Genomic DNA, 16161 nt, shown 5'->3' with positions numbered 1-16161 from the left:
GCTACTGACCTAACTGTATACGTCTTTTATTAACTAGTCTGTTCAGATTCCAAATCTGAAATCAGAAATAACACGTCATGTATGTCTTCTTAGTCACAGATTTTTTTTTCCTTGGCATTGCTTATAAAAAATTAAGCACAGTCTGCAACTAACGTATGTGCATGATTTTTTCAATTATCGCCAGCTCGTCAGCAATATACGAAATACTTGAAGTACTAACTAAAAATTCTGAGGCATTGGGTTAATTCTGAATGCAGGTTTACGAAATCGGCATTCTCGAAATAGTAAAAAAAAAAAAACTCTTTTTTTTTTCTACCACGGTAACGAATTTGTTGTCTTGGAGTGGAATGATGTGGAGACAGTGTTGAAGTTTCAGTGTTGTGGAGACAGTGTTGAAGTTTCAGTGTTGTGGGGTATGCAAGGATGTTCAGCATCAGCATCATAACCTAACAAAACCTCGAACAAATATATACATCATGATATAATAATAATTTGACAAAGTTTAGCCTGTAAATAAAGTAAATGCTCGTTCCTAACCTACCTTAGAGGAAGGATGTTATCAAGCTGTTGAAGAGCTCTTGATCCAAGGAACTGAAGGTACTCTCCCCTTCTTAGCATCAATACATTTCTCTATTCATCTCTCTGGTTCGTAGCTCTCACATGCCTTTACTAACGTCGAAATATTAGCTGGAAATAATTTTGCACTCTGATGATCTAGCTTTCCCACAGAAATTTTAGTCTTCCTTTAGAAATCACTTTCATATTTCCTTCTGTAAGTATCTAGTAGCCAAGTCTTCGCTAGAAATTAGCAATGGGATTCTTCAGAAGTATACTTGATATATACACTGAGAGGTGTATATATCCAGTTTACTTTAATCCTAATTTCAGGGATTAAGGTATTCTTGTCAGGTGGGATGAAGGTTATGTGCAGCAGCCTTAATGACCTTAGCGTAGTCGATAGTCTTTAAACCCCATTAGCCAATCATTATCATGTTATGACACTGAGCCGTGTCCGGGGATTTTTTTTATACTGACCAACATTACTATTGTATCCGCTGGGAAGGATTAATTCCGTAAGGGTCCAACAGCATCTGGGGAATGAATAGGAGGTAATCAATTTTGTTCGCAGGAAAGGGACGGGTAGCCTCGGCGCGACCGTCCTACCAGAGGGAATCAAATCGTACCTACGTCTCTCCGCTTACGGACGCTAAGAAATAACGAGAAGAATAGCAACAGGATAACGATCAACGACAGGAAAACCTCAAACGACTGTAGATATGGTTAAGCAACTGGCCTCTCGAATTTAATCCCCTTCTCGAGGGGAATGAGGATCGAGCCTCCACTACTCTTTGCGCTAAATGACCCACACCGATTTAGCGTTTCACATAAATGTTAGAACCTCCCCCTACTCCCCCCTCCCACCTTCTACTCTCCCTGGCATTCTATCACTATCAAAGTCTCTGATGTACAAACCAACAACTCACAGAGAGAACACCTGTCTCAGAGTTAGTTAACCATAATGGTTATTATCTTGGCATTGTGTGTGTTGTGTACACGCCATGGTTATGAAGACTAATGCTGGAGCCTGCTGAGGTTAATGCTTGAGTCTGCTGAGTTTAATGCTGGAATCTCTTGAGTTTAATGCTGGAGTCTTCTGAGGTTAATACTGGAGTCTGCCGAGGTTAATGCAGATATTTCCTCATCTATGAACTCAGGACTACAAATTCGTAAAGTCCTGAGTTCATAGATGAGGAAATATCCAAAATTTATGAAATAGGTAATGATTTAAAATACCCAAGAAATGTAATTGATAAATCTTTTAAAGTTGCTAGGAACACTTTTTATAATCCAAAAAAGGGCAACCAGCCTTATTCAACTAAAAATATGTTGGTTCTCCCTTACCATGAAAACTTGGTTGATATGCCTTCTCTTCTTAAGACTTTTAATATTAAAGTTGTATTCAAAAATCTTGATACAGTAAAAAAACTTTTGATTAAGAATTCCCCCCAAAATGCTGATGGATGTGTCTATAAGATTCCTTGTAAAATTTGCGATAAAGTTTATTACGGTCAAACTGGTAAAAATCTCGAACTAAGATTAAAACAACATAAATATAGCATTAGAACTGGACAAGATTCCAATGCTCTATTTATTCATGTAAGAGATTTTAACCATCCAATTGATTTTCAAAAAGTTGAGAAAGTAGTATCAAGCAAGTCCATGGTCGACAGGAATATAATTGAATCTTGTTTCATAAAAAGCAGTTTTGACAATAATATGAATATTTCCTTTGGTTTATATAAATTAGATCCATTTATAATTAATAGAATTTGGGTAGAATTTAATAATACACTGGACAAATAAATAGCTTGGGGGTGAGTTTTGCAAAGGACCTGTCCAAGTTGGCTCGCCGCGCGTCACGTGTTTAACCGTTGTGGGATCTGATAGTGAGGTGCTGGCCGACCCCTTATATAGCTTCCTTGGATGCTTCACTTTCATAGTTCCTTGATAATGTGAGTAGTGACGAAAGCGCTTGGAATTTCTCTATTCTTTCAGAGTGGTTGTTTTGCATATTCTGAAATCACCTGTTTACTGTGATCTTATTGCATTATATATATATATATATATATATATATATATATATATATATATATATATATATATATATATATATATATATATATATATATATATATGTATATGCAAAACAACTACTGTGAAAGAATAGAGAAATTCCAAGTGCTTTCGTGACTACTCACATTATCAAGGAACAATTGTTCCTTGATAATTGTTCCATTGTTCCTTGATAATGTGAGTAGTCACGAAAGCGCTTGGAATTTCTCTATTCTTTCACAGTGGTTGTTTTGCATATTCTGAAATCACCTGTTTACTGTGATCTTATTGCATATATATACATATATATTAGCATTTAGTGCTCCAGGGCAGCTATAACACTGCGTCATTTTTCCGTAACAAAGTGTTGGATAATGTGGCTGCGAGGTGGACAGTGTTAACAGATGATGGGGGATTTTCACAATTTATTGCAGCTCTTATTTTTGAAATCTTTCTTAAAGGAGTTAGGTGCGAGGGATATTTGAGTAAAGAGAGAGTGAGAAAGAGAGTGTGAGAGAGAGAGAGTACATGGGAAAAGACAAATAGCTAAGGATTTGTAAGTCCACACCGAGGCTTTCTGTTGAGATTATGGGATATCGTGTTTATCTATGTGTTTGAGTTGAGGATAGAAAGCAGAAAGCTCTCTCCCTACCTGCACTCAGCACGGCCGCTGCCGACGCAAAAAATATGGAAAAAAATATTCATTTCCATATTAAAACAAATGGTGTTGAGTTTACATGACAAACAGAACTGTTTTCCGTGAGAAAAAAAATGAGTGTTTTAAGTGTTTATTCATATGGGTTTAATTCTGAGTGATGGTGCTCGTCTCTGTACTCTCTCCAGCACATCGTTATCTTTTATGTAATTTGGAGACCAAAACTGTATTGCATAGATGCGGTCTGACAAGTGCATTATAGATCATTTGTTTACATTGTTAAGATCTCTGGAAAACTCTACTCTTCAAAGGAAGCCGCTCAGATACCTCTGTGTTATGTACCACTCTGTGTTTCCTGTCTGAGCCAGTCAGTTATCCTGGCATGAGGTTTGTTTCCTATACCATTTTTTTTTTTTTTTTTTTGGGGGGGGGGGGGGGGCTGTCAATCTTCGACGGGATACCTTGTTAAAGAGATTCCGGAATTCCAGATATATTACGTCTGTTGGGAGGTTCACATCCTAGTTTTCGTATTTATAATTGAAATACTCGAGTATGTTAGCCAGGCTTGATCTTTTGTTGTGTAATTCTTTAGGATTTCATGTTATTTGCTTACTCTTTTTCAGAAAACTGACATTTTCCCAGAATCATAATCTTCATTTTATTTTTAAATATAGTAGTAGTTTCCAGTGTTCGTCTTCTTCAAATGATTTGTTAAATGTTGCGGTAAGTGGGTAAACGATTTCGTAACTACATTCTCTCATGACGTTGGCAGGTATTTCATCAGTCCCGCTTGATTTGTCGATATTCAGCTTCTCCCAGTATTTTATATGTCAAGGCTGCTAATGTCATCAATACTGAGTTTGTCAACGTCAGGCCCTGAAAACAAATGGTGCTGCCTGGGAAGGCCGCTGTCATGTTCAGCTGTAAATACGGACCCGAAGGCTGTGCTGAGTACAGACGCTGTATCCCTACTGTTGCTAGTTTGTTATTCTGCCGTTCTCACTTGCCAGAGGTGCTATCGCCGTCTTTCAAATTCTTGTTTAGGAGTTTTGAGTTTCCTCCTGCCTTCGTATGTAGTTAGTATGCATGGTCTTCAAGGTTGTTGATGAATTCGAATTTCTTACATGCACTGCGTGCGTTTATTACCTATAATCTCAACTAGTTATCCAGTCTTTCTTACACCTTTATGACTTTTAAACTTCCTTGCAAAGTTACTCTTAACTACATTTAATATTATTGCTTTCAATCTGCTCCATATACATCTACGCTATTTGTATTTAGCAGTTCGAATGAGGTTACGTTCCTGATATCCCGGACCATATCATCAAGGTTGGTGCCATGTTCAGTGGTCTTGAACCGAAGTGCTGTTCAGGATGTCAAAGTTTGTGCTTCCTTTGATTGGTTTACCAGTCTCCTCTACCTCGCACGAGCGGTTTAGATCACAATGAGTGGTCAAAATAAGATGATGAATATTGAATATTGTTATTGCCGTGGAGAGAGAGAGAGTTAGTAACTATGACGTATATAAGAAAAAGGGAAAACTGAGAAGGACTCAAGAACTATACTTTAATAGACAGAAAATAAGTGATACCATGATAAACAAACATATTGACAAACACTGAAAGTCATAGATAATACAAGTTTTTGTAATACGAGTCATAGATAAGACATGCGGGAGGCTCGTAAGACATGTGGGAGGCTCGTAAGACATGTGGGAGGCTCGTAAGACATGTGGGAGGCTCGTAAGACATTTGGGAGGCTCGTAAGACATGTGGGAGGCTCGTAAGACATGTGGGAGGCTCGTAAGACATTTGGGAGGCTCGTAAGACATGTGGGAGGCTCGTAAGACATTTGGGAGGCTCGTAAGACATGTGGGAGGCTCGTAAGACATTTGGGAGGCTCGTAAGACATGCGGGAGGCTCGTAAGGCATGTGGGAGCTAGTAAGACATGCGGGAGGCTCGTACGACATGTAGGAGGCTCGTAAGACATGCGGGAGGCTCGTAAGACATGTACGAGGCTCGTAAAACATACGGGAGGCTCGTAAGACATGTGGGAGGCTCGTAAAACGTGTAAGAAAAACGCAAAACGTACCCTGGACGTGGCGAGTCTTTCTACTGTTTCATTGTGCAACATTGAATCTTACCTGCAACATCCTACACAAATCAACCTTTTGAAAAACATAGAAGAATAAAAAATGTCTTTAAATACAGGAAGAAATTTACGAAACTGTACCGGCCGAGATGCCTGAAATATTACAGAAAATTTGTATTAAATATTGGAGCTTAAGCGATGATGGTGTAAGAGGACAAACGGTAAATCCTGATTTGTGTAAACTGTTCTTTCTGTTGCACGTCTGGATTTATGCAAACTATTCTTTCTGGTTTACGTCTGGATTTGTGTAAACTTTTCTTTCTTGTTTACGTCTCGATTTGTGTAAACTATCGTCTCTGCTATGCATTCTGATTTGGTAAATTTGTTAGATTTGAATTCCATCTTCCTGGACTCTACCTAGAGGATGTGTCAGGGTTCAACGCCCCCGCGGCCCGGTCTATGACCAGGCCTCCCGGTGGATCAGGACCTAATCAACTAGGCTGTTACTGCTGGTCGCACGTAGTCCAACGTACGAACCACAGCCTGGCTGATCGGGTACTAACTATAGGTATCTGTCCAGCTCCCGCTTGAAGACAGCCAGGGGTCTATTGGTAATTTTGCTTGTGCCTGGTGAGAGGCTAATGAACAGTCTTGGACCCCGGATATTTATTGTATTTTCTCTGAGTGTACCCATGGCACCCCTTCTTTTCGTTGGGGGATGTTTCACCGTCTGCTCAGTCTCTTGCTATAGTAGGGAGTGATTTTTGTGTGCAGATCTGGGACCAGTCCCACTAGGATTTTCCATGTGTAGATTATGACGTATCTCTCTCGCCTGCGCTCCACTGAGTACACGTCAAGTGACCCCAAACGTTCCAAGTAATTAAGGTGTTTGGCTGAACTTAAATATGTCGTGAAGTTTCTCTGTACATTCCCTAGATCTGTGATTTCACCTGCCTTTAATGGAGCTGTTAGTGTACAGTAGTACTCCAGGAGAGAGAGAACAAGTGATTTAAATAAGGATCATCACTGGCATGGCATCCCTTGTATTAGAACGTTCTCATTATCCATCCTATCATTTTCCTTGCAGATGTGATAGTGACACCAGTAATCCTTGAAGATGAGATCCTCTGACATTAATATTCCCAAGTCTTCACACTAATTTTTCGCTTTATTGTGTGTTTAGAGATTGTAATATACTCCGTCCCGACTATTATTTCCTCCAGTTCATAATGGAGTAATTAAAATTTGTCCTCATTCAACATCACATCTGATGTCACTTGTTTTTTTTAATTTCCAATTAATATTTTGTTCTTAAATCATAAAATAATGAATTAATCTTCGAATTAAATTTTTATACGCCTGTTTCTCCCTCCAGCGTTACCTTCTACATTTCATTAAGCGTGGAATACTAATCCCACGCTAATCACCCTCGTCAATGAGTGTCATTTCTGCGAAATCCCTCTCGTAGGATAATTCGTTTCGTATATTAATTTCCAGGTAACACCTAATTTCAATCCCTCTCCCCTCATCTGTGAACCCGTAATTAACCAGTTAATTATAGGTGTAGTCTCCCCTCTCCTTCCTCCTCCTCCCATCAGATACAAGACCAGGATCAATTAGCTAATTTCAAATGCTTGCCAGGGTCCTCTCTCGTTCCCTCTCACCTGAGTGGCCTCTGCTAATTAACTAATAACGGCTGTTTTAAATTGGTTATTACTACTAATTCGTCTTAATGAATTATAAATTTTAATAGTCTTAATTGAAAAAATGAATAACTAAAAGTGTTTCTCCTGCAATGTCTTCTTCGAAAACTTCTCTAATATATATATATATATATATATATATATATATATATATATATATATATATATATATATATATATATATATATATATATAAGGACCCTCATCCTCAGAGAAAAGAATAAACTTGCTTCAGGGAAAACTCAAGGTTCTCCCTGAAGCTGTTTGAGAATTTTCTCCTACCACCCTCTATATTTTATATATACAGTATATATATTTTATTTAAAGACAAAATACATTGATAAATCATTCACAAAAATACGATAGAAAGTAAATATATATATATATATATATATATATATATATATATATATATATATATATATATATATATATATATATATATATATATATATATATATATATATGTCGTGCCGAATAGGCAGAACTTGCCATCTTGGCTTAAATAGCAACGCTCATCTTGCCATATAGGACAAATGAAAATTTGTGTATGCAATAATTTCGCCAAAATCATTATGAACCTAACGAAAAAAATATATTTCACTGTGTTTATTTAGTATTAAATTATTGTAAACAAATCTAAAATATATTTCGTTGGGTTAGGCTAAAATAAATTGTTTTTGTTATAATAAGGCTAGGTAAGTTTTCTAAGTTCCTTTTGGTGCAAAATTATAAATTTTTACACCAGCATTAATGAAAAAAATATATCTTTAAACGTATAAGAGAAAATTTTAGAGAAGACTTAATTTTAAATGAGTTCTTGCTAATTGACCAGTTTTACATATTCGGCACGACATATATATATATATATATATATATATATATATATATATATATATATATATATATATATATATATATATATATATATATATATATATATATATATATATATATATATATATATATATATATATATATAAACCATAATTATTTATATCTATTTATGTTAACGCAGCTTATAACCAATCCTCAGTAATTTATTGTAGTCTCTCTTAGGCAGATAATACCAAATTACTAATTGCATAACTCTGCTAAGCCCATATAATAATGCTCAGCTTGGCTTAGAGAGAGATGTTGTTAAGCTTGCATTTCTAAGTAAACACGCGTCAAACTACCCAGTAGTAGTACTGGAAGTGTCAGTAGTAGTTGTTGTAGTAGTAGTATTAACAATAGAATTAGTAGTAGTAGTAATATTAACGGTATCAGCAGGGCTAGACTGTCATTAGTTCTCAACAGATTACCTCGATGTGGACCGTAATCTCTTCTGCTCTTTGCCTTGCATATAAGTTTAGCCCTATTTTAGTGTCTTTCGTGTTAAGAATTGATGACGAAACTAAACGGTCCAGGACGGACCAAAACGTCGTCTTCCACTCAGTTTGCTGGCCAGGTGGGCACTGTTGCAACCTTGGTGTTGTGGCCCTCATTCTTTGGAGTCTCCCGACTGAGCCAACCCTCTGGTGCTAATGCCTTCGCATTCATGTGTTCTTCAGCGGACTTCGCTCAACCCTTGGGGGTCGTGGATGGGAGTTCTACACGGTGACGAGATCGACTATGTCTTTGGGTTGCCGCTCAACAAGTCCAACGGATACACTGATATCGAAGTGGACCTGTCTCGTCGTATCATGAGCTACTACAAGAAATTCGCAGCCACAGGGTAAGAACGAAGGCAGGAGGGGAGAGAAAGAACGATAGAGAGAGAGAGAGAGAGAGAGAGAGAGAGAGAGAGAGAGAGAGAGAGAGAGAGAGAGAGAGAGAGAGAAGGAGAGAGAGAGAGAGAGAGAGAAAGAGAACATGTATCACTAATATTTCCCTTCGTCACACAGTCGACCTGTGGACCCCAACGTTGAGTGGCCGCTGTACACAAGAGAGCAGCCGTTCTACTTCGAGTGGAATGCCGTCACTAGAGGGATTGGTAAGGGACCCAGGGCCACTGGCTGTGCCTTCTGGAACGAGCTGATGCCCATCTTAAGGGAGAAGCAAGGTAAGTAGTGTGCGTAAAACTGATAAATGTTAACATTAACAGAAGTCATTACTATTATTATTTATTATTATCATTATTATTATTATTATTATTATTATTATTATTATTATTATTATTATTATTATTATTATTATTAATATTATTATTATTAACAGTAGTAGCAGTAGTAGTAGTAGTAGGATTATTATAACTTATTATTATTATTATTATTATTATTATTGTCGTTGTTGTTGTTGTTATTATTATATACGTAAAACATCAAATGTGAGTACGTCAGTCAGTTCAAGGAATAGTGTAGATTCGATCCTCCATCTGCTAATCGAGACATACACACTATCTGTCATTTCTCGCTTAATTGTCTGCTAATATTCAGAGAGAAGGTATATTATGGAGCTTCTGCGTCTTTAACCAAACACGTCAAACAAATCGAATTTCTATAAAAACTTTGAATATATATATATATATATATATATATATATATATATATATATATATATATATATATATATATATATATATATATATATATATATATATATATGAATATATACGATTATATTTTCTTAGACTTAATTATCTTTAAAAAATCATTTCCAGTGGAATAGTAAAAATATTCATTTGAATTAGCATTTTTTTGCAGATTTTCGCTTAAACTTAAAAATGTTTAAGGTAATTGCTTAAAAAAATAATTTAGCCTCTCGATTAATAAAAATACATTTATGTGAATTAGCAATGGGAAACAAATTTTGCTTCAAAACTCACTTTGCAATCTAATTTTCCTAAGATTTACATCATACTGTATAACTCACTTATGTATGTCATGTCTAGATTTGTCTAATTTATGTTAGTAATATCTAACATCAGTGAAAACGATAATTTCATTGGTCTTCTGATTAACTTTAGCTGTGCTACACCAACAGCGAGTATGTGTTCAGTTTGTGTTGTACAACGATCCTTGTTGATTAAGCCAAGTGGAGAAGATCTGCTGGAAAAGTTCAACATGTACATAGACATGGAAATTAAAGATACAAGTTCCACCTTAGATACTTAACTCATGTATATTTACCTCAGGTACTCATCTCAGGAACTCACGTCAGGAACTCAACGCAGGCACTTTAAACAGGTACTCACCTCAATTATTCACCACTTTCTGACTGCTGTTTACTTCAAGTGGGATGCCTTCATGCTTGAGAAGGAACGTTCTTGAAACAAGCAATGAAAGCTACTCTCTCTCCTTCCTTCCTCTGGTATAACATAATCACATATTATCATTCCCCCAGGAGCTGTATGACACCTGCGAGTTTGGCGCTTCCCCATGAACGTAACAATAATAATGACTCCTGCAGGAACGATCGTCATGAAACTTACCACTCACTATGATGTTCTGTCTTCCACAGGAGGCGGAATCTGCGAGAGTGAAATGCAGAAGGCACTGAACGAAGGTAGTCCCCTCACACCCAGATCCTTAGGCTGGGTCATCCCTATGGTCTCTCTGCTCTACTGGAACATGCAATAAATATATGAAACGTGTGTATATTTTGTAATTATTACTTTTTGTGTATTTTGAAGATGCGACGGGGCAGTTAATTGTGAAATTCTCAAAACAAGGTGACGGGTAGTTTCCTCTGTCTAAAATGATACAGTAAGTGGACCAATTCGTAAAAGCAGAGAACATACTATGTCTGCTGACCTTTACAAGTGCATGTGAAAATTCTTGAATTGAACGTATTATGTTACACTAAGTCGAGAGCCAAATGTATCGTCATCGCAGTCAACGAAAGTTTCCCTTGGAAAACAAAAAGTAAATTTGTTTTGGCGGTCATAAACATCGCGGTCACAGCGAGAGGCAGTGATAACGTTATCTTGTAAATTATAAACTAAAAAAAAAAAAAGAAGACTTTCAAGAAGTTAAAGTATAAAAGAAAATAAATTTCATTTTGATGCAAATTGCACAGTGATGTGAATAAGAATGTTAACAAACAGGGGAAACTGTAAGGAACCTGCTGAAGGAAATTCTCAAGAACAGAAGAAAAATGACAAGATTGAGAAACTGGAAGAAACCGCAAGCAACCCGTAAAAAAAAAAATCCACGGAACCAGAGTGGTGACGGTAAAAAATACATGCATAAACCCCTTCAAGATGAAGACAGTGTGAGATGTCAGTATATCAAAAGCAATTAGGCTTACATCCCGTGTTAAGAAAACGGCGCTGCTCTGTCTGGGGTCAAAACATCACAGTGTTATAGGAGCAAGATAAGGATGAAGTCCCTGGATCTATATCTCTTTCCAGGACTTTCTCCAAGCAAAACCTTTTGTTCATAAAATAATTGCTGGAAATACAACGGACCAACCATCGGAAACAAATATACGATTATTTATATATATATATATATATATATATATATATATATATATATATATATATATATATATATATATATATATATATATATATATATATATATATATATATATATATATATATATTAACACCCCTGAAGGAGGGGTGTTAATGTTGCAGTTTAAAAACTGTAGTGTAAAGCACCCTTCTGGCAAGACAGTGATGGAGTGAATGATGGTGAAAGTTTTTCTTTTTCGGGCCACCCTGCCTTGGTGGGAATCGGCCGGTGTGATAATAATAATAAAAAAAAATATATATATATACATACATCTATATATATATATATATATATATATATATATATATATATATATATATATATATATATATATTATATATTTAAAAGTTCATTACGAATGGTATACAGCTCAAGTTTGTGTAGTCTTTGGCTTGGCCTGGTGAATACTTTATTTACAAGCGGAAAATGATTAAATAATCGACATGTAGAAAAATCATCTCATAGATCAAATTCCTCTTACTGTTGTACAAAAGACTGATTCCACGCAATGAAATGAAAAGATAAAGTGCAATAAAGCTGGTCGTAGCACACCTTCTGGTTTAACATAATCAAAGAAAAGTGGAGGTGGAGTCATCCCCATCGTGCGATGTTACTGGCGTCAACAAACGTTCCATGTTGTCAGAGACGATCATCTGTGTAGAGTGTCGGTAGCTTCAGTATGTGCAGGTAACCTCAACATAATGACCTACAGAGCTACACTTGTTAAGATGGCGTCAACACACACCTTTTAGCATGACATCAAATAAATCTTTGAGGATGTCGCATTTACACGTCTTTAAGGGTGACGTCAGCACACATCTTTATATAGAACGTCAGCACATACTTGTGAGGATGTGCGTGCACAAGTGGGAGGATCGCATACGAGTACCTGTGAGAATTATATCATCTGCAAACACATCTTAAACACATTTGTAAACAATATCCACTCACACACGTGGATGTTTTACATATAAACCTGTGAATAATACGGAAACACATTAACGATAACACTGGAAACACAGTAACGAAGCTGGAAATGCTTGTCACATGTGGTAGAACTACTGAAAGACGAATAACAAAATAGAAAGCAAACACTAATTCTCTGATTAACTTCATAAAATAAAGTATGAGTGTAAGCAATCAGAATATGCAGAGGTTGATTTGGGGCTGTGACAGATGCAACACACGCGGCGGTAAAGTGAGTGATGGCCAAGAGACAGCAACTCCACAAGACGTGTGAGAAGTGGCGACAGTGATGTCTCGCAGCTGCAGTAGCGTCCTCGTCACACGTGTGTGTGAGGGTGATTGTGATGTGAAAACATTTGTCAATCTCACACAAAGACATTTTGGAGATCGGTGAAACAGGTCTCTAGTTTAGACTAAAATGTTATAATTGTAAGCCTTGTTGTTTCGAGAACGTTATACACTCAGAAAAAATTGTTCTTAGTGATTTTTTCCTCTATTTTTTTCCTTGTTGCTTAGTTTTGTTTCTCGCCGCCAGCACTAGAGTGATGGACAGGAACAACGAATGACCGTAAAGTCGTTGAGAAAAGATGATTGGGCCAGCCTTTACCTGCAAAGGTTAAACCTTATATTTCTGTCTCCCCCTCAACCTTACGGAAGGTCAGAAGTCTGAGTAACCACGATGATTTATTACAAAAATCAGTCTGAAAAAAAAGAAGGTTTATGGTGTCAAGTCTTCAGCCAAATACTACGTCGTAAACCTCCAGCCAATCATAGACCATCAGAAACTCACTGCAGAATTCGGCATTAAGTTATGTGGTAACCTGTACCACAACAGAGTAGGCAACACCTGCATCATTACACTTTGCAACCAGTCAGATAGTACGAACACATTGATTTATGAGACGTCTTATTCAGCTGTGAACTTGATTCATAAAACTGTTTATAGAGGCGTTAGATAACATTTGTTTACAATGCTCATTTACATGTTGATAGTATTTATTTTCAAGTAAAAGTATTATAATAATGTTGTATAAAATATATCTTCTATATTATACAAACAAATCTAGGTTTTATTGGGAGCAATAAAACTTTCAGAAAGTTCTGCTCCTTGCAATTCAGGTAGATGTTAACTTATATGGTGGATTGTAGAAATGATGATACTAACGACAATAATAACATTAAAACCTTAATAGCATTCATATATTTTTCTTTCAAATGTGTACCGTGTAATAACTTTTTCGTGTTCTCTAAAGATATCAGCAAAATGTTCATAATATCCTCCCAAGTTATTTTGGTTAATATTGTAACTAGCTGTGGCCACGAGATGATTATTTTTTTCTCCCCTCATCACCCCTGAGGCGTAGCCTGGGTCAGTGTCACCAGGTGACACCAGGAGGGGGAAACCGAGGAATACCTGTAATCACGTGAATTTGGATGGACTCTGCTGTTGTAATCGCCTGTGGGAAATCAACATGTATGTCCTCTCATGCTCCTCCGTGTATCCACCTAACTCTGTGTAGTGGCTTGTAGTCTCCCTCCCCTCTCACTTGGCTTTTAGTTCACGTGTATGTCCTCTAAGATGATGTACTCTTAGCATCTTATGTATCTTCTAAGTCACATGTGCCCCAAATGTCTTATGTGTACACTACCCCATTTGTGTACGCCACGTTACATATCCCCATTATCGCATATGTACACTATCACATATGTATACTCCAACATGTGCTTTAATATCAAATGTATAAGCTACACACCTAACGTAAGCATATTATTTCTATCATGTGTAAATTAGGTCACATGCGTATACTCTTTCTGATAGGTGCACCACACAAATATGACACATGCTCGCTTGTAGCCTCTTAACCTCATCCTCTAACAGTAGCAACACACCAAGGACCTGATCAGAGTTTAAAATGCTAACAGAATACAGCAACAACATCATTTCCAGATGCATCATTGACAAGGACACATCTCTCAAAACCCTGTTGTCCTTTCTTCTAGCCGCATCATTGTAAATTGTGGGACACGCATCTCAGACTATTGCTTCACTCCGGGTCATCACGTTCCTCTGATACGTTAGCAGTTTATAACAAGGACAAACTAAGTGCATCATTCATCATGTCCATCTAAAAGTATTATGGCTAGTAGACCCACTTAATATTTAGCAGATTCAATACCAGGAGGGATACTCTTCTTGGTACCGGTTGTTGGTCCAATGGTTTTTATCCAGATATCAATTTTCGTAACTCAAAACCATGTTATTGAAGTATCGTCCCTTGTCGCCTCTTCAAAACCGCTATCTCCTTCACATGTACTAAAAATAGGACTCTCTTGTTTACAAGTACATATCAAAGTGTCCTCACATACCCAGGGCATCGATGCACCGCCAGTAGATGCACCATTACGCTAAGATCTTGTGCACAGTAAATACTCTTAAACACCACGCTTGACTTCCCGTCTTTATAAATATTCAGTTTCTCAGCCCCGGTCCTCACCTAGTTATATGGTTGTGTGCATAAAGTGACATATATGTTTCTCTCGTAGTTTTATCGAGTTAAACTTTGTCTCCACTAGTGACTAGCATCAGACAGACACTAGCACCATTATCATCCATTAGTTAGATCACTAGCTGAATAGATCCTAAAACAGTGCCCACACACACACACACACACACACACACACACACACACACACACACATACGTATACACACTCACTTGTTATGTCCTTCTGGACACATTAAAAGTCTATCTTAACAATATGATTCATTGTCAGTTCCTATTTCGACATATGTGTGCCTTACTGGCAAGAGTGAGGCACGAATATCTCCGAAACACGACTGACCTCCTTAAATTGTTCTTCACCTTCGTCTCAGGTTGCCACAAGGCAGCTTGTATCGCTATTATGAGCACAGACACAGGTAAACAGAGCAATCCTTCATCGGGGCAACGTTTCGCTCTAGGCAAAGCTTTTCCATTATTTGAAAACTTCCCTTATAACGAAATGCTGTCCCCATGAAGAGTTTTAAGCAAACTTGGGTCTTCTGAACATATCTGTCAGCGTTACGGCCTTCAGAGCTTGTATCATTCTCCGGGTCACTTTACCAGAGTCACCAACATGTGGGTAATATACAATGTCTTTGGTGCCTCCTACAGAAATAAAATAAATAACACATTCAAAAGAGCCTTTCTTTAACTTAAATTGCCATACATGTTAATATTGGTGAAAATAATGTGCGTGTTGTTTTAACTTCAGTGTTGTATATATATATATATATATATATATATATATATATATATATATATATATATATATATATATATAAATATACGAGGAAATTATTAGATTTCTATTCTCTGCTTTAATGCCGAGTAATTATACTATATCATTTGAAGATTTTAACAGTTCTGTACACCAAAGTGGATCTCTTACAGAGTCATACTTCTCCCTGTGACTTATTTTCTCATTCAAATGTATATACAGTGAGATTCCGCACCCATATCACATTGACCAGAACTTCCGTTGTATGAGTTTCTGTGAACGCTACAGTCATTGCCTTCGCTTCAGTATGGAGCCCTGGTAAATGCCTAGCTGGTTATTTTCATGTGTTTTTTTTAAATTCTGAGTGTTACCCAAAAATGAAAGAGAATTTGCCTTTTATGGGTGTTTGGGTTATTGGGTTTTATTACTA

General features: G+C 36.9%; 1 protein-coding gene across 4 annotated transcripts in view; it reads left to right on the top strand.

The window, feature by feature from the left end:
- Positions 1–11059, top strand: part of LOC128686813 (acetylcholinesterase) — a 388717-nt gene extending 377658 nt beyond the window's left edge. For all 4 annotated transcript variants that reach the window (XM_053773924.2, XM_053773927.2, XM_053773925.2 and 1 more), the window contains 3 exons: positions 8617–8780; positions 8950–9107; positions 10505–11059. In XM_053773924.2, coding sequence (XP_053629899.1) covers positions 8617–8780; positions 8950–9107; positions 10505–10623 — 441 coding nt within the window. In that variant the 3' untranslated portion in view covers positions 10624–11059. The remainder of the gene's footprint in view (positions 1–8616; positions 8781–8949; positions 9108–10504) is intronic.
- Positions 11060–16161: the final 5102 nt, after the last annotated feature.

This window comes from Cherax quadricarinatus, chromosome 7 (genome assembly GCF_038502225.1).
Source record: "Cherax quadricarinatus isolate ZL_2023a chromosome 7, ASM3850222v1, whole genome shotgun sequence".
NCBI classification, from domain to species: Eukaryota; Metazoa; Arthropoda; class Malacostraca; order Decapoda; family Parastacidae; genus Cherax; species Cherax quadricarinatus.
Note: the sequence above shows the minus strand (reverse complement) of the source record. Positions and strands in the feature narration are given on the sequence as shown.